The sequence below is a fragment of the Ascaphus truei genome, chromosome 3, assembly GCF_040206685.1.
Source record: "Ascaphus truei isolate aAscTru1 chromosome 3, aAscTru1.hap1, whole genome shotgun sequence".
NCBI classification, from domain to species: domain Eukaryota; kingdom Metazoa; phylum Chordata; class Amphibia; order Anura; family Ascaphidae; genus Ascaphus; species Ascaphus truei.
The window spans coordinates 323,714,291-323,732,972 of record NC_134485.1 but is presented as its reverse complement, the minus strand read 5'-3'; the positions used below and the strand labels follow the sequence as shown (position 1 = coordinate 323,732,972).

General features: G+C 42.7%; 1 protein-coding gene across 6 annotated transcripts in view; it reads right to left on the bottom strand.

The window, feature by feature from the left end:
• Positions 1-8,842: 8,842 nt before the first annotated feature.
• Positions 8,843-18,682, bottom strand: part of TROAP (trophinin associated protein) — a 33,220-nt gene continuing 23,380 nt past the window's right edge. For 5 of the 6 annotated variants that reach the window (XM_075591265.1, XM_075591262.1, XM_075591266.1 and 2 more), the window contains 10 exons: positions 18,255-18,337; positions 18,015-18,163; positions 17,593-17,674; positions 17,354-17,463; positions 16,913-17,035; positions 16,635-16,718; positions 15,908-16,000; positions 14,693-14,987; positions 13,738-13,919; positions 8,843-9,215 (listed from right to left, as the gene is read on the bottom strand). In XM_075591265.1, coding sequence (XP_075447380.1) covers positions 9,183-9,215; positions 13,738-13,919; positions 14,693-14,987; positions 15,908-16,000; positions 16,635-16,718; positions 16,913-17,035; positions 17,354-17,463; positions 17,593-17,674; positions 18,015-18,163; positions 18,255-18,337 — 1,234 coding nt within the window. In that variant the 3' untranslated portion in view covers positions 8,843-9,182. The remainder of the gene's footprint in view (positions 9,216-13,737; positions 13,920-14,692; positions 14,988-15,907; positions 16,001-16,634; positions 16,719-16,912; positions 17,036-17,353; positions 17,464-17,592; positions 17,675-18,014; positions 18,164-18,254; positions 18,338-18,682) is intronic. The other variant, XM_075591267.1, reaches the window with a different exon arrangement.

Below are 18,682 nucleotides of genomic sequence, written 5' to 3'. Positions count from 1 at the left end.
ATAATTCAATTTTTATATATCAGTAGAAAAAAGCATATAAAGGTAAAAAAAAAACAACTGTCACAGTCATGAAAGGTAACAAACACTTACACGGAAATACAAGGTGACAATAAATCCCTAAATACACATAAAAGGGGAAATATATATATTAAAAAAAAGCACCATGGGTTAATGAGTGAATAGGATACACATCACTAATACCTTATATCATGCAAAAAAGGTGTACAAAAAGTGCACAAAATAGCTGATTGAAAAAGAGGGTAATTGTTAAAAAGAGCAATAATTATAATAAGGGGGGGCCTTATTTCAGGACCTGGTGTCCTTTCTTCTGGCCATTCCCACACATATAAAACGCAGTACTTCCCGTGTGTCCCAGAAAAGCAGCCACACTCAGTCTCTCTGGATCTGTTGTTCCCATGTATATAATGAATAAGTTAAGGATATAGTCATTGACTGCACCACCTGTGTTGAAGCAGGGATATTGTAAAAACCTGACCTGTTGGTGGCCCTTGATGACTTGATTTGGCTACCCTAGTTCCAAGTGCTCTACAGAGAAATGGAATACATTTCAAGGGCTCTAGTTTAAAAAGAAGAATATGGACGTCCCAAAGAATCGTCTAAAGCTGCAGCAGTGAATCACGGCAACTCCGTCTAAGGGCCAGATCTAGAAAAAGGTGCTTAGCTGTAGCACGCCTTCGCTCCTAGTGCTAAAACTTAGCACCCTTTTACAGACCCGGGCCTAAGAATATTCTCTTCTTTTGTCATATTTACATTTATCTCTTGCCACTCCCCTCTTCCCCATCCTTGGTCAGGTAGAAAAAGTGTGACATTATGTTACGTTCAGAGCCCACCCTTACACTCCTTGGGGAATCCTTCATCTAATATTTGAAAGAAAGCTGCAGGACCTCCCCCTTTTTATTAAACGCCTCTTCTGCCAGGGAGCCTGCAACACTCTGCAGATGATGTGTTGCAGATGCCCCCAGCAGTACTATAGCTAAACAATACATACATGTGGAGGTTTGTTGAATTACATGCAGTCTGATCTGGCCGGCGTAGTAAGGGTCGAAGTTAAAATGGATAAGTAAAGAGTGACTCACTGTGAGGGCTCATTTGCATGCCATTACCCAGAATCCAGGGCTGCAGTGGAAGCATTGTTTGCTAAGTAATAATGGGGAAAGACAGGATTGCAGACCTGTCTGCGACATGCAAATGCACCGTAAGTTGTATTTTCATTTATTGAACAATGACACGAGCAAACAAACCAACCTTGTGTTTTCCATGTTCGCCAGAAGCTTTCAAAAAGAAAAAAAGTCTCACATACTATTCTTTAAGCTTAAGTGGCTCACCCATACACAAAACTGTATTCCTTTTAACGATGGCTGGGCAGCTATGAGCTAGATTCCTTTTCACCCAAATGAGTATTACGGTGTATTTTTATATAATGACCATCGTGCTGGACAGCACTAACTATGCTTCCCCCCCTTTTAATGCAGCTGTCCATGTCCAAGATATAGCTTTTTTGCATGGAGTAATGAAGGAGGTTTTATCCAGGGAGCTTATTAAAGCATTGCACACACACACATACACTCCCTCTAATGTAGCGCCAGCTCTGTGAGTGATGGTAAAAGCACCAGGCAATGTCAGCTCCCCACACCAGACCCAAACCGAGCCAGACACAGGGCGGGGAGTGAGGGGGATGCACTGCCTGGATGCATCTCCCCGAGGAGTCCCAGCAATCCCCTCTATAAATCCAGGGCTCTGCTCTTATCCTCCTGTCCAAAGCATTTATCTGATTGTGTACAGAGGGGGGGATTAAAATACAACAGTGAGGGAAGGGCCAACCAAGCCTACAAACACCAGGGGAGTGAGGCTTAGGATGCTGAACATGCTGCCAATAGCGTGCAATGTCTGCCTACATATGGGGAAGGGTGGTCAGTTAGGGCACTCAACCCTGTCCTGTTCAAGCCAAGAGATAGGACGTGTAGTAAGTAGCCTGTCCCTGTGAATTCTGTGCAGGTCCACCAAGGCAGATCCTCAAGCAGCCCTTTGTCCAGCTTCCAACTCACACTTTTGTATCTTCCATAGGCTGTTAAATCAAAACAACATTAGCCTAGCGGATAGCAAGCTAAGACAAGGCCACAAAAGCTGCATGTGCGTATTCACCAGAGCCACATATTCATGTATTAATGTTAAAAAGAGCTACACAATGTCACGAGTCAAGCAATCTGATCATTTCCATACAAAGGAAACACAAGACATACAAAGGTTTTTTTACGGTTTTGTTTTCATAAAGAGACGGAGGTCACAGGTTAAGTCCTTGGAGGTTCAATACAGACTTTGGAGCACAGGCTTCAAATCTCTGTCAGTCCTTGTTCAGCCATCAACTTTTAGGTAAGGGTTCTTGCAATTATTTAGCATGGGTAAAATGGGCTGGAGAGAGCAGCTTTTCCAACCTCAGGTTCTGTTTATTCCATGCAGCTTGAGAGAGAAAGCAGAGCTCGTCTTGGAAGTGCATGGATTAAGAATAAGTAGTGTTGCAGCTTTGTGGTTTGGTTCTCCTTCATCATGTTCGTACTATGGGGAATGCACTCTACCCGCCATTCCTTGATTGTCCCACAATTAGTTCCTCCTGGCTGCCCAGTGTCTACCAGCTGTTTAGCAGCTCTTACTTACCCATCCTGCTAAAACACGCACATACTGTCTATAGGGCTGAGGTTATCAAACTGTCGTCTCCAAATCCCCAAAGACTAAAATGGTGAGGCATAGATTCAATTCCAGTATTCTTAAATACGGTTATTCACATACTTACATATATTGAGTGAGCATAGTAGCCCCACACACCATTAACACAAATGTGTCCATGATACAGTTTATATTGAGTCATCCAAAAGATGCATACATTCCATGTACATGAATACTTAGAATTAGATAAGAACTGCATGGTTCATCCAGCCAGCATATTTCCCAGGTATTGTGTCAACTCCTAGAGTTTTTACATTGAAATGTTAACTTCATGCTTATCTGTCCTGCCTGTTTACTGCACTTCAATTCCTTTGCTACTGTATATTTCAACAGCAGCACCTATGTTGGATGCCTGCTCCATATATAAACATTAGTCTGCCCTCTGGTGCTCAGAAACATCCCTTCCCTAACAAGCAATGGGCTCAGTTCCTGGGGTTGAAACATCTGCTGGAGAGGAAGCAACACAGAACACACGCCTTATATTTGGGATATCCTTATCGAAATACCCCAAGCGAGCAGTTCCCAATCTTATAAAAGAGGGGCCTGCCAAAGCATTTCCTTCACCTGTGGGACCAGCAATGTGTATTCTGGGCATAAACCAAAGTGGCCGTGATTGGTATTTTATTGGGTTCCTGTCCCCAATTAAAAAGAATAAGAATTCCACATTGGGGGAGCATTAATTGCGCAAGTGATACATAGAAACGGTCCGCCAATTTCTGACAACTCAAGACCCCCCCACCCTCCCTCCCTTCCCCCCTATTTATCGGTCTTTGACAGGGCTCTTCAACTAGGATCCGTGGGCCGATCGTGCCCGGGAAGAGCATTGATCTGGCCCTTGCCGCTCTGCGCCTGTTATATTTATACGAATTGTACTTAAGTAGCTAAATGCAGAGCACTTCAAAGTTAAGGGGCCACACGCGTTAAAAAATGTTTGCAAAATGTTGAAACACTCATTTGAAAGTCTTTGCATATAGTTACAATTGTATTGCATTAAGCTTGTGGTGTGGACACACCACTTCAATAGTTCTCCAAAGGTCCAGATCAGAAGACACATAGAAGAGCTTTGCTCTATGCTCACCTTTTGTCTTATGCTTTCTTGTCACGCTGAACATCCCAAGTAAGCAAACACCGATTTAAAACCATTAAGGTACGTTAAATCCCTACCCACAAGCAGCCAAGTAGGCGTACTTTTCTTCAGGTATTGCTCCGCACTCGAACATCCCAACTTTCTTTCCAGGATTTTGGAGGCAGGACCACCCAGCGCAGAGATGTAACTTTATGCAATGCCTGCGTTACTTTCATACTGCAACTATGCTCTTTGCCTGTGATCTTATAACACACGGATGCCACCTGCTGGTCAACTTGCACATTTCACTGCAGAGGACTGCATTATGATACTTCTAATGTAACCATCTCCAGCTCCATTGTCTCATATCAGGATTTAATCACCCTTTTCAGGGCCATGGCTTTTTAGACATCAGCTGTGGCTAGTAATGGCAAATGTTACACCATAAGGCAGTGTAATAAACCATTATATAATAACCTGTTCTATGCTGGAGAGACCTGCAAAACAGTGATTATGGAAATAAAACACGGTGCATTTGGACTTTTAATAATGGTGTATAAACAGGCATAAAAGAGTTATCAACTCTTTTCTTGGCTTTCTCATTCAAGTGAGGGGGGAGTGAAATCAGGGTGACAATTGGCAATGGATGCCAGCAGCTTTGAATGAAACAGGGAAAGTGTGGTGCAAGCCAAGAAATCAGAGAAATTAACAGGTGTGTCACGACCTTGCATATCACTGTATCAGACGTGTCTTAAATGAAACAAACGCATTAGCAGTGTGACTTGGTATAAACATTGAATCAGCCATATTCGCGGCTTACACTCGCACTCTTGCAAAGTTCTGCGATTTCATACTACACAACATAACCAAGATGCGCTCTTTACTTTTGAGCTATATTGCAATCTTTCCCAACTGAACTATTGTAACCCAGGAATCAACCTTCCTCCTCAGCTATCCCATTAATCTACTCTGAAAACTGCCAGAAAAATATCACTTCTCCCCATTTTGACTCATCCACCTCAAATGCCTCGGATGTTCAGTTCACTCTTCATATCTCGCTCTACTCCACAAACCTATGCCCATCTGACATGCCAACCGCATCACTGCTGAATGCGTTTATCAACATTGCCATAGAACCACACAAAAACGCTGTGCTATTCTGCTAGGACGACGGGTCATGCACTACATCTGTATATAACCCCCTCCTAGAGGGTTACTAGCAATACAAGTGTATGCTGGCCCCCCTCCTGGTTGCTATGGGGATCCATATGTCACATATGGGTATTTAAAGAGGGACTGCTCTAGAAGGTTAGGTTCCTGGAGGTCGAGAGTAACAGAGCTTCAGCGAGTATAGATAAGTAATATTGGTGAAGTAATAGCATAGACCAGGCTCCCCCTGTTGATCGTGTTGTAGATAGGGATAGTACCCCTCAAGTAAGGAGACCGGAATGGAGTCCTGTACAGTTTAGTAAAAGGAATATGGCACACCAGAGGGCCTCAGGAACGAGGGCTCTCTGGTGCCTGCTGATCAACGCTAACGTTCCCCAGTAGTCTGTGTGGAAGTGGCAGTTCCCAAAAACAGACAGCCAGGTGCTGTATCAAGCAACAGGAAATCTGTTAGGATTTCCCATAGGGGCCCCGAATAGTCGGATCACTACCTAAAGGGTTCCGGAGACACAAGGGGGGCCAGATCCTACCACTAACTAAGCAACTAAGTCAGAGAGCCAATCTAGTGGTAAGAGTGGGCACTAATGGAAGAAAAATACAGTATTTGTGTATGTTGTTGAATAAAAACTATGTACAAGGGAATTGTACAGGAGGGCAGGGTCTCTATAGCAGTACTGCTTCTTGCCATAATGCCAACGAAGTGCTATGTGCATGGATGGTGCTGCACAAATAAAAAGATCTACATACAGGCAGCATGGGATGAGATATACACAAACCACGTCTTATGATGCAAGAAGAAAAAGAAGCATACATCACCCTAAGTTGGCCAACCAGAGCAATATTTTAGCAGCTAATGGAAGCAACATCCTCAAATTGAAATCCATCTTCCTCCACAACCCATTCCTTGACTGTTACCCAGGTATTGGTGTAACAGAAAATATATGAAAAAGCACCAGAGTACCTAAAATGTGGCAGAACCAGACAATGAAGCAGATACAAATTCAATTGGAACGGGGTGTTTTGCCATGGCCACCTCACTGCAGGGCAGCTCGCCGCTGGACATTTTTCGCAATGTCAGGTCTGCACAGCCCGACTGCCCACTGACAACTGCATGTTATATGTCCTGTGCAGGACCGCTACACTGCCTAGACAGGCCACCTCTGACACACCATCTTTAAAAGTCCCACGGGACATTTAAAGATGATGCGTTGGAGCGGCCTGTCTAGGCAGTGTAGCGGTCTCGCATGGGACATTTAAACATGCAGTTGTCGGAGCGGGTGGTCCGGCACGAGAGACCGGCGGACATCGCAGCGAAGTGTCCCGGCGGCAGTAAGGTCTCGGCCAATCATTCTAGACCAAATTAAATTATGTCCCTGTAACCGAGACTTAACCCATGTCTAAATGATGCTTCAATATAAGCCTGAAGTGGTCTGAGGAATCTAGCAGGGAGCTAGTTAATTGCAGCTAGACAATTAACCGGCCTCCACCCAGCTAATTAGACAGCTAGAAAAGCATCCTGCTGGGAACAGACTTTTTAGGTACACAGGACTGTGTGCTGCCAGCAAGACACTAGACTCTATTCCAGGGTACAGCAAACCTGATGCTTGCCCCTCAACAGACACCGATCCAGACCCTGACACAAAGAGCCCCTGCTTAGAGGTACATCCTTAGACTTTGGGGTCATAGTTGGCAATTAGCTTATCCTCCCAGTCCTGCAGATAGGGACTGGGGAAGTGAGTTTGCCCGTACAAAGGGATAAGCTGTTTTATTTATTTTGAGGTTTCTGCATTGTTTAAAGTGATTGGCTGACTACAACCAAGATTTAATTTCCCCCAAATCCATCTCCCTGGTTGTACCTCTGCACATGTCTCTTACAGTCGTCTATTAAGGATAGACTTCAGCTATAATTTAGTGACAACTGAGGTCACCCCGAACGCATCTACTATATTTTCACATTTAATCATTTTCTTTGACTGCTGCCCATTTACGAACCCTTGGATATCTTTTCTGTAACCCAGTACTCCGGTTTCATTAGTGCGCTACTCTGAACACTACAAGAAGAATCACCTCCCTTCCTGTTGCTGCTATCCCTTTGGTGATCTGTTTACATTTAATACCCAATCTCTCACTATACTACTCCCACAACCTACGCCAAAGTATACCTCATCTCTTCATCCGGTGTCTGACATTTTCACATCTGAGAGCATTTTCTTGTTGCAGCAACCAGAGTGTCATTCAAGTGCTTTTGCTAGACAATAACTTTCCCTGTCCTTCAAACACAACATACACTCAAAGAAAGCTTTCCATTATGACATGACTAAGGTATAAGCTCACCAGACTTGGGCTGTAAAAGGTTTGCACTGTCTGATAAATAGACTATATTAGCTTCCAAGTCTCAGCTGCAAAGATGGAGCAAAAAACACAAAAACAACCTGTAACGTAAAAAAAAAAAAGTAACCAGTGAACATCTTCAACAATGCTGTGCAAGACCCATTCTCATGGCAATGGTGTTGGCAGATGCTGTTTATACTCAACCTGATGTGTTAAAGTGTATTTAGCCCTCACAGTTGGTAAGATCATAATGCCTATATTCTCATTTTAATCCTTCCTCCCCTCTCAAAAAAAGTCTTAAAGGATGCTGAGGGATATGTTTTTCTAGATAAATGCAGTACAGATTATTTGACTCTGCTTCTGAAGATGAGTAACTGAATAGACCTCGTAGGTGTTTACTTACAAAATATTTATGCATACAATACAACATTATTAATGACCTTGAGGTTGGCACAGAAGGCAAAGTCTCCATCTTTGCTGACGACACAAATTATGTAAGGTAGTAAAATCAGAGCAGAATGTAATTTCTCTCCAGAAGGACTTGGATAAACTGGAAACTCTGGCAGGTAAAGGACAGATGAGGTTTAAAAACAGATAAATGTAAGGTACGGCAGATCCAATAGATATCGTCAAAGAATGGTTGGACATCTTTTTAGAAAGGAAAGGTATACAGGGATATAACAAATAAGCAAACATGGGAAGGATGTTGACCCAGGGAGAAATCGGATTGCCATTATCGGCGGGAAGGAATTTAATTTTCCCCTTTGAGACAGCATTGGATGATGTTTCACTGAGGTTTTTTGTTTGCCTTCCTCTTGACCAAAATACCATAAATACAAAATATAGCATAAGTATCAGTTGTCTAAATTTAGCATAGGTTGAACTTGGACATATGGTCTTTTTTCAACCTCATCTACTATGTAACTCCACCTATGTATGTTACCGGAATATATTTTACCTCTTCCTGAAAAAGCAGGTTAACACATAACACGAGGGCAGATATCCAGGTGAAAAAAAACACAGTACAGGGAAAACCAGTAACAAGTCTACAAACCAATAGTGCAATGAAATAATGTACAACTAGGTAGTAAGCTAGTGAGTAAACGTACAGTAGGGGAGAACATAAAGGGTGCAGTCTATAAACCTGTGAAATGTTCAAATCATTGTTAATTAAAAAAAAAAAATTAAAAATACAAAATTGTACACAATGAAACAGATAATGGACACGTGCAAGTCACAGGCAATTATATTTTATATATAAACGGTGGCATTACATTTTCAGTCTTCTGCTTTGTTGTTTATAGAAAACGTTTATATAGACAGAAGACTTCAGTAGATAAGAGATTGGGGAACTACTTTTCAGCCAATTTGATTAAGAAGATGAAATTAGCCACGTATAAATGTCGTTTTAGCATCCATGTTACAAAACGGCTCTTTAAAAGCCCAGTATACAGTGTGCTACAGAAGAAATAGTTAAATGTTTCTGCTCAACACTGTAGTCCTAGATATTAATAATTTTGCACTCGTCAAACAAAATACCCAGCAATATAAATAGTGTTTTATTAAATTTTACATGAATATAAAATGTTATGGGACAGATACAGGGAAGCTTGAGAAAATGATCCAGGAATGATGGCTACACACACAGGAAACACTAGCGATGAGTAAAACATGTAGGATTAGGCACTTCTTTACAGGCACCACACGCAGTGCGTAGAATTCCGTTCCATATCCGTTTGTGGCACATTTACTCTGTCACATGATAAAATCCCGGTGCCAGCTGAAAGGATGCCGCTTTCTGGTCTGTGTCCATGTAGTTTACCTCTCAGGACTGCGTCATCTTGTGCAGAATACTCAAGAGCACAACCTCAAGCAATCAGGACTCTCCCGGTGGGATAGGGATAAAGTGCTGGAGATGGAGACATAAAGAAGTAAAGCTCCCTGGTCTGGTGACAGATTACAAGGAAACAGAACACAGTCTGATCTGCTTTTAATAGATTGCGAGTGGTTAGGTGCGATTCTGAATCTACTTTTTACTGTGCGCATTGTCCGTCTTGGTCAGAGGCCTGTTTAATCCCTACACGTCTACAATTCGGTGTGACAGGCTATATCAACTTGTAGCCAGGAGGGGCAGGGCTCTTCAGGGAAAAGAGAATGCCTCCACATGAAGGAACCATGTGAAAACCAAAAGTACACTCTTACTTTCATAACAAAAATGTAGCACTAATATAGTATTGAACAAAATATTAAACGTGATGGGCTTAAATCAGCAACCCCACCTCCCCTCCAAAATGTATTTTGACATTGTATGTACTAAGGGGACCTCTGGAGACTGCCTGCCCTCCACACAAGGGGCAATATATTGAATGTTTTAATTTTTGGAAGAGAATTTCAAAATTAAACATCTCAGCAACTGGGGGACCATGTAGCACTCAGACGCAGAGCGCCCATGTCACACACACACACACACACACACACACACACACACACACACACACACACACACACACACACACACACACACACCATTTTCAGCCCTTGCCAATCCACTGCTGGATCAAGACATCCCCAAGGATCTTTCAGGTACTACGGTTCCAAGCCTTTTCTCCATGTTGCTCCAACTACCACTACTGTTGGTTGTAGTCGGTCTTTTAATTTCCTTTGGAATCTAGTAGAGTATCACCTTTGTTGAACGACGTTCATTTCTTCTTGCGAAATGTCCGGCCCACTGCCATTTTAATTTCTTCACCCTTGTGATGTCACATACTTCATTGGTTTCAAACCCATGCATTATTTTTCCTGTCCCTTCAGCGGAATACCCAGCATACATCTCTCCCTAATTCGAGTTGTCTGAAGTTTCTGCATTATCTTCACATTAAGGGTCCAAGTTCCACATGTGAGCTCGGACAGAATACACTGATGGAAAACTTTCCTCGTCAGGCACAGTGGAAGGTTCCCTTGTTTCTTCCAAATGTGCTTCGTCCCATCTCCATTCTCATGTTGATTTCCTTCAAAAAGGTTGTAGAGTTTGGGAACTGATCCCCAATACCGGTGCTCTAGGTTATACAATTTTTTTAAATTATTTTTTCTGTATACGCGTCTGCTCCTAATCGTTATAGTTTTACACATCTCCAGCATTTATTTTATTATATTTGAACATGTTATGTTGTTACTTGGTTTACATTTCTTAACATGGGAAATGTGTCACGTTTTATGTTTTTTTATACAGCAGGGCCCCGCTTCTCGGCACTCCGCTGATACGGCAGTGCCGAGAAGGGGGCCGCCATGTCCGCATACACAGAACGGGCCGACCAGGGGTGGAATGGAGGGGATTCCTTCTGTCGCGCATGCGCACCCAACGAAAATCGCTGGTTCCACTTTCCGGCGATTTTCGCTTTATGGCGGGTCCTCAGAACGGAACCCGCCGTATTAGTGGGGCCCTCCTGTATATACGCATTCTTTTTGTTTCACAATGTAACTATAGTCATGTATGTTTAGTGTTGTGTGTCCATATGCATCAATCAGGAGGTATCACAGAGGAGCGGCTTCCCTTCTACATCTCATAGTATTTGAGCTATTCATTATGTATCAGGAGTGATTCTTACTCACCTGAATTTAATGGGATTTAATGAAGTACCGGCAGCCGCTACAAAAGGATCCCCCTGCATGCTTTTAGTCACACTTTCATAAAGTACCATTGCGGTACAAAACTCGTCAGAGGTTGCTATCTGGAGTGATGTGGTTTTTTTTTCTTTTTAAGCCTTAATAAATCATTTTTTTTTTTATATTTAAATATATATTTTGGACAGAAGGTCTTAGATATTTCAATAAAGCCAACATAAACTCCATCTTAACTTTAGAACATTTAAATACTTCTGGGCCTCCAATCGGGAGGCAGTAACCTTCAAAGTCTTTGAGTGCTTTATTACTTGAAAGGGGTGAAAAAGAATAGAGGAAGAGAGAGGGGGGGAGAGGAAAGGGTAAGAAGGGATTGGGGGGGGAAGGGAGACAAGGGAAGGAGCTCGTCCCCTTTATCTCCCTAGCATCGGTTCCGGTACTAGGTTTTCCCTTTGGTTGAGATAGATTCCTAGGCTCTATTTTTCTAGTTCTCAGGCCACGCGTCCCAGACCTTATAATGCCGGTCTGTTTTCTGGGTTAGGAGGGCTGAGAGGAGCTCCATCATTCTGACCTCCTTAACTCTGCGGATAACCGTTTGCTTTGATGGGGCTTTCCGTTTTTCCCATGCAGCTGCTATTGAGCAGCGTGCTGCGGTGAGAATGAATGCCGCCAATTTCCTTTGAGGGGTCAGGAGTCCTTCTATGGGTTTGGCTAGTAGAAAGGACAGCGGGTCTATCGCTATGTTCTCCCCAGTAACATCTTGGATCAAATTTCTAATCATGTTCCAGAAAATCTGTATCTGGGGACAAAACCACTAGATATGTACCAGATCTCCTCTCTGGCCACATCCTCTCCAGCAGAGGTCGGGTAGGCCAGGGGACATCTGGCTCAGCCTACTCGGGGTTAGGTACCATGAAATAGTATTTTATATATATTTCCTTTTATAGTAGGACAAATTGAAGTTTTGGCTGCCGATTACCAGATATCCTCCCAGTCATCTTTATCTATTTCCATATTAAGGTCATCAGACCATTTTTTTCATAGATCTGTGATTGACGGCTACTATTGGCAGTGATGTTCCCAAGTAGATCTCCGATATTACACCCTTCTTAAATACAGTATACCGCTTACACATAACTTTTCAAATTTTGTTGGTTCTGTAAATTTAGTTTTTTGGGATATAGTGAATATAAAATGTCGGATCTGAAGAAAGCTAAATAAATCATTTTTTAACGGTTTTGGTCCAGCTTTAATTACTGGGTCACCGTGCACCACCATCTCTGCCAATTTTTTTTAGCATATCCTTCAAAAAATTCCCGATCCATTGTTCCTTGCAGGCCACGGTAGACAGTCCTCAACTTCTATTCATTTTGATCTTTGAAGAGTTTACACAGGTGTTGATCACTTTGGTCTTGTGGAGATTTATAAGGAGTCCCATTGCTTACTTCGGTAAGTACTCCGGTTTGTTGTTGAAGGTCTTCTGGACTTGCAGCAAAAAAGTAGTAGGTAGCCAGATTGAGGCTTAAAAATGACAGCTTTTGTTTAACCTCCAGGGATTCTACGCATCCTATGGACAATCCAGCATCTCGAGAATGAGGGCCATTGGGGGTTGTGGCCTTACTTGCCAGACTGGCTTCATTTCCACGTTGGAGGGTGCCTTTCCCACTTTAAGCAGGTATATTGTTCAAGCTTTCATAGTATGTTGAACCTACCAGCATAAGTGCCACTATATAGATGATCTTGAATATAAAAAGGAGGGTGGGCAGATAAGACAGATCAGCGAATCTTCTTATGCACCTTAGCACACCCTTCAAATCTGAAATATATCACTCACTATGCTGCCCATGAAGGACAGATTTCTAACCTGCAATGGGAAACTTCATCAAGTCGAAATATTACTGTAGTTGAGGCCATGAGGTACTAGGGGAGCCCCTGCTGCAGCCACAAATGGATATAGATGTGAACGGTGCTTTGGGTGTGAACACAGTAGTAGAAAATGAAGAGAGAGAACCCAATGTAGCACTCAGGTTCACACTCTGTAGATGAGTGAATGATTTAAAACATAATCTTTATTAGTAGCAACGTATATAAAATAATGGATGATAGAACAACGTACTGGAGGTAGGTTGATCCTAAATAATGATAGCCATATTGGCTCCGGATCAGACTAGTTTGTGTGTACCAGGTAATTTTAATAAACCACTGGTGACATGACAGCACAGAAATCCTGATGCGGACCTGTGTAGTGAGTGAATACTCTGGGTGTGCCCGGGTAGGTACTGAGACTACGGATCACAAGGATAATAACTGCATAAATCCTAGTATAAAATGGTAAATGTGACCGGTAGCAACTGATAAACATACAAAACAAATACACTATGTATATTCTATGTTTTAAATCATTCACTCATCTCCAGAGTGTGAACCTGAGTGCTACATAGGGTTCTCTCTCTTCATTTTCTACGACTGTAGTTGAGGCCAATAATAGATTTAAACCAGCATGGTGTGTATGTGTGTATATGCATATACAGTACAAACATGCTGCTTTAAATCTAATTTTAGCCTCCACTACAGTACTATTTAGATGTTCAAATGCATCATTAGCTTCAGGGATAAGAAAGAGGAGAGAAACAGTACTCTGCATGGAAGAGTATATACATAGATAGTACAGACTCCTATACAGTAATGCCAATGCTTGCCACATTCAAGCACCATAAAACGTGCAGTCCTCCATTTTATAGTGAAAGGAAACATGCTGTGTGGCCTAATCTGGCAGACAACTCATTTAAATCCCTTTCAAGTTCCATACTCACCAAGTCTTCCTGCCTTTTCAGAGTACTCGCCACAGGGTCACTACAGCCCCTGTAAGAGCCCGAGTCTCCCCGGGAGGTGTAGAAGGCACATTCCTCATCTAGGCAGGTGTCCCAGAATCTCTGCTTCGCCGTCACCGTCGATTGTAGACGTAATCGTGCAATGTCGGGCAAGGAGCAAGGACCTGAAAGGAAAAGCATGATAATGCTGGGAAAGAGGGGAATCCAGTCTTTTACAAAGCCACAGAGTTACTGTCACTCCGTTAGAAGGGTACCGCAGTTACCACATGTAGAATCTAGTGAAGCTACCAAGGCAGCAATTTGTTCATTCACTTTCAAATGTTGTATTTCAATTTAAATGGTTACATAGTAAAAGGTAGGTTGAAAAAGACATATGTCCACCGGGTTCAACCTATGTTTCATTTAGACGACAGATACTTATCCTATGACTCGTGACTGGTGACTTTTTTTGGTAATGAGACACCTTTACAAACTAATCTTGAACAATTTAAAAATGGAGGGTGCTGAAAATTAGATAGGGTTGGACTTTCTCAGCTACTTCCTTTTGTGGACGTGTCGCAGTCACCTGTGGAACCTGCTCACCCCATTCACAGACAGGTCACCCTTTACTCCCTCCTGTGACATTTCTGAATCCCTGACAGAGGGCAAGCAAGCAGTGCAGGAAGAGCTCAATAGATCTGCATTCTGATTTTCATGATCCCCACTTAATTATTAAAAAAAAAAAACACCTCTTTTTTACTTTTCAGTATGATTGCATTGCTTTACGGAAACCAATTATATTGATTACAAACAAAAAAAATATTAAGCCGGCAAAAAAATTAAAAAAACACAACTCGTCTTCCCCCACCCTCAATTGTAACTGGTAGCCACCAGGAAGAAACGATGGTGCGTCAATATTCCAAGATATTCAAAATTCACCCTAAAGAACATATCCTACCCATAGGCCTCAATGTGCAGGATTGCAGGGCAGGATGTGCAAGAAAGGAGAGCGGCAGGTTGGTCTTCCTGTGATGCATTTTGCTGGGCGTGGGCATAGTGAGAGCAGCAGCACTTGGCTTATTTGTGCACAAGGATGCATGGTACTGGTGCAACGCATGAGAGTCGCCAGAAACGGCTCTATCATTAGAGTTCTCAGGCATGACTGGATCTTCCTTGCTCTGTACACAAGCCGGCCTGGGATCTCCTGTCCTCGGTGCCACCTTGATGGGCTCTGATGTTGAAGGAAGCATCTGCTGGAAGATGGAAGACAGCACTAAAGAGACCTCAGAACCAAGAAATGGGACCCCCACAATTTCTTATGTAAGAGACAAGCAGGGAGCTCAATAAGCTGGCGGAGGTCAACAATTGGGAAAGATGGATATTAGAGGGATTCCCCTTATTAATGTCTCGGTTCTCCTGTACAGTCAACGCTATTTAACCTATTCAACACGTGGCGACATATTGAAATAAGAATTAAATAATGGAGAAAAAAATAATAATACGCTGTTATTACAACAAAAGTGGGCAGTATCTGAGACATGCCAACCCTAGTAGGGGACTGAAAAGTGTCTCGTCTTTTCTATCTGTTGCATTTGTATATTAGGAGATAACAATAGAAGTGTTTGAATTAAGTGCAGAGGCCTACATTTTTGTTCACACCATCATTTCTTTTTTTTAAAAGAATGATTTACTACTAGCACCTACCCTTACTACTATATTAACCCCCATGAAGATTTCTTATCCTACACCAGATTGTGAAGCAGGACATATGGTTCACTCATTTTAGTATGTCAACTACAGTAGTGTTGACGATCTAGAAGGGGGGGGGGATATTCATTTAATGCAGACCGTCTCTCCCTCTGACTTTTAGAAAGGATTGTGCGATTTCCCCTGTGTGTTCCTATCTCGCAACTTATTGAACATGCAAATACCTAATTTGTCAAGCCTTCCCTTAAATAAAAGGGGTCACCTAGTGATGACGACACTGCTTTTCCAGAATCAAAATCTCTACAGGCCAGGACTTCCATTTGAAAAATGTTATGTACGGCAGAGAGTATAACAGAAGCACTAAGAGAAATCATTTTCAGTATTTTTAGTCACAGTGGCAGATCCGCCCATCTATACACCCGGTCTGCAAAGCCTGTATATATTCCACCAGCGATGAAGGGCTCACCTTCAGCGTCTTTTTCTTCTCTGGAATCGAGAGTGTGTTTTCAGCTTCTCCTGGACATGCACCATCCACAAACAGCCGTACTGCCACCTGCTCCTAAAGCAGAAAAAGTACAGGGATGAAATTGGGTGTAGATTTTTAGTAGGGTGTGATACCATTTAATGGACCAACACACGAGCCCTCCATAGATGTAATGGTGCACGGAATATTGAATACCTCACTAGTTTCTACTTTGCACTATAGCTAATTAGGGTTTTGCAATAGAAATAGGAATTGAAAGTAAAGGCATAAAAAGCAACCTTTTTCAGGGCTTAAAGCAAAGTGTTTACGCGATTAGCAGAATGTTGCTTGGTTGCCACCAAGTCCTTAAGAGACCAGTATGGTTCCATTTACTTGATCCCATATTTATATTTTAAACATTTATCCTAAATACATTGCTTATTGCAGAATTGTATCTAGGTGTATATTTATGTATTTTGCACCAATGTAGATGGTATGAATGCTCAACACAAATATATTTTTTACTTTATGGAGCAAACAATAGAAGCACAATTTGAAAGCAGATCAGATCCACTTGCTAGACCTAGCTTGCCTATTTCCATATTAGTTGTAAAACCTCAGAACCTAATGATCACTGGCTTCCTTTCAGATTAAGGATGGTCGTAAGTCTATCCCAAGCACATTTGTTTTTATCGCACTTCAGGTATTGGTCTCAATATGGAACGCTCACCAGATCATGATCGTCATCGTATAAAGCCTCAGAAAGAAGGCAAGGCGATGCATCTGCCCACTTCACAGTGCACCTGGCTGGAGACTACACAAGAAAAAAATATATATAAAGGTGTTAGAAACTTGGAGGATGCGAGGTTTAAAGCAACACCCAGATACTAAAGGGCTCACTTCAAACTCTTTTCACAAGCACACACAAACCTAATTATCTGGCCCCTCACAGATGTTAACATGACCCCTACACTGTCATAGTAAAAGAACCCCTTCTTTCATACATACGCAACGATCCGAGGTTTCAGACTGCAGACGCCTGTTTGCCCTCTCCAATGCCAGAGATTTAGGTGTTTTGGGGAAAATGGGCTGGCGAGGCATTAATGTGGCTGGATGAAGCTTGGAGAACATCTGGAGGGAACAAGTACAGCCATCATGAAATAACTCGCCCCAAAGCTGGGCCTGCACATGACAAGAAAAAACTGTAGGTCTCTAGCAGTATTGCAGAGCATTGACTGTTTTGTGCTAGCTAGAAGCAATATTCTGCTAGTGATTCCAACACAAAGAGGGCTTTTTGAGTGATGCTTTGGAGCATACAGATAGGATAATATTGTAACTTTTCAGAAGACAATAAAACTTTAGGTCTGCAATACTCCTGAAGATTTTTCTCCAACATGAAAAGCAGAAAGTATGTAAAAGGAGTGGTTCAGCTGACCCAAAGCTACAGACCATGGTTGAGGAGGGTCTTGAAACTGGAATTCGCCTAGCAGAACCTGTGGACGAGACTCTAGGAGTCAGTGCGTTTTTAGGAAGACCGCAAGGACTGCAAACCGCATCATCTGAGGACAGGAAGGAAACAAGTTACTGAATAATACTCTGCCTTGAAATCCCAGCATATAGCAGGCAAAAACATGAAAATAACAGTACCCAAAACAGGAGGTGGGTCAGGGAAGAAACAGACATCTTACCTTTCAGACCCACTGACATACTGGACACGCACCCAAACGCAAGCTTTGGCGTCATCTGACCAATCACAGAGTCCCTAGTGGCCTGATAGAGGGTGGAGTCAGATTAGTGAACCTTCTTAGGCTGAGATTATAGTGCTCGCGCGCATGGCGAGAACAGACCTCTGCCCTATGAGGACGCCCCTAGTGCGTGCGAGCAATGCAGAGCGACCACGTGGCAGAATTTTGAAAAGACAAAGTATTTTGTCTTTTCGCACGACGGCCAATTCACGTTAGCGGTCCAGCCAATGAGGGCGAACCAGCCTTGTTACGCGTCCGCCTCGCCTCCCCATCGCCTCAGTGCAGGGATCGTGCAACGCCAAATTATGCAAATTAGCGAGCCTTTATGCACTTTAGCACACCCTTCAATCTGCAACATTACTCACCATGCTACCCCTGAAGGACATATTTCTGCCCTGCACTGGAACCCTTTGTGCCAGGCTCAGCTTCCCACAATTGGTAAAGGTCACTCCAGTATTTGCGAGGATACTGGCCAATGCCTGTGTATCTGCAACAAAATCTCCAGAGCCAACATCTGGAAGACCAGAGAGAAAGAAACAGACATCAGTGCTAAGCGAGATACAGGGAGGCTATAATCATGCACACAAACAGATATGGAGATCCACCTGCATTCTGCTTCTCACTGGTCTTGTCCATTGGATCTCCTTTCCTTTCAGGATTTCCCTCTGTAGGGACTGCAGTTACACACCTGCGGACGACAACAGAAAAGCATGAATCAACTAACAAAACATTACAAGCTGCGACACAGCAGGTAACCAGAGAACCTGTAAGATCCTAAGCATGGGTTTAAATGGGAGAGATAAAAAAAAAATCAATTAGATTTGTTTTATTGGGCACCTAAAGTAATGGATCATGATGGAGCAGTGTATGTAGGTTATCTAGAGTTTAGGAAGGCATTTGACACTGTCCTACATTGTCATGGAACAAGCAAGCCAATTTCTGCTCTCTCTGATCATCCCCCCCCCTTCTTTGCAGCTTCTGCTTGTCAGCTCATTAAGCTCATGTCAGCTCATTAAGTTCAGCTGCATGTATT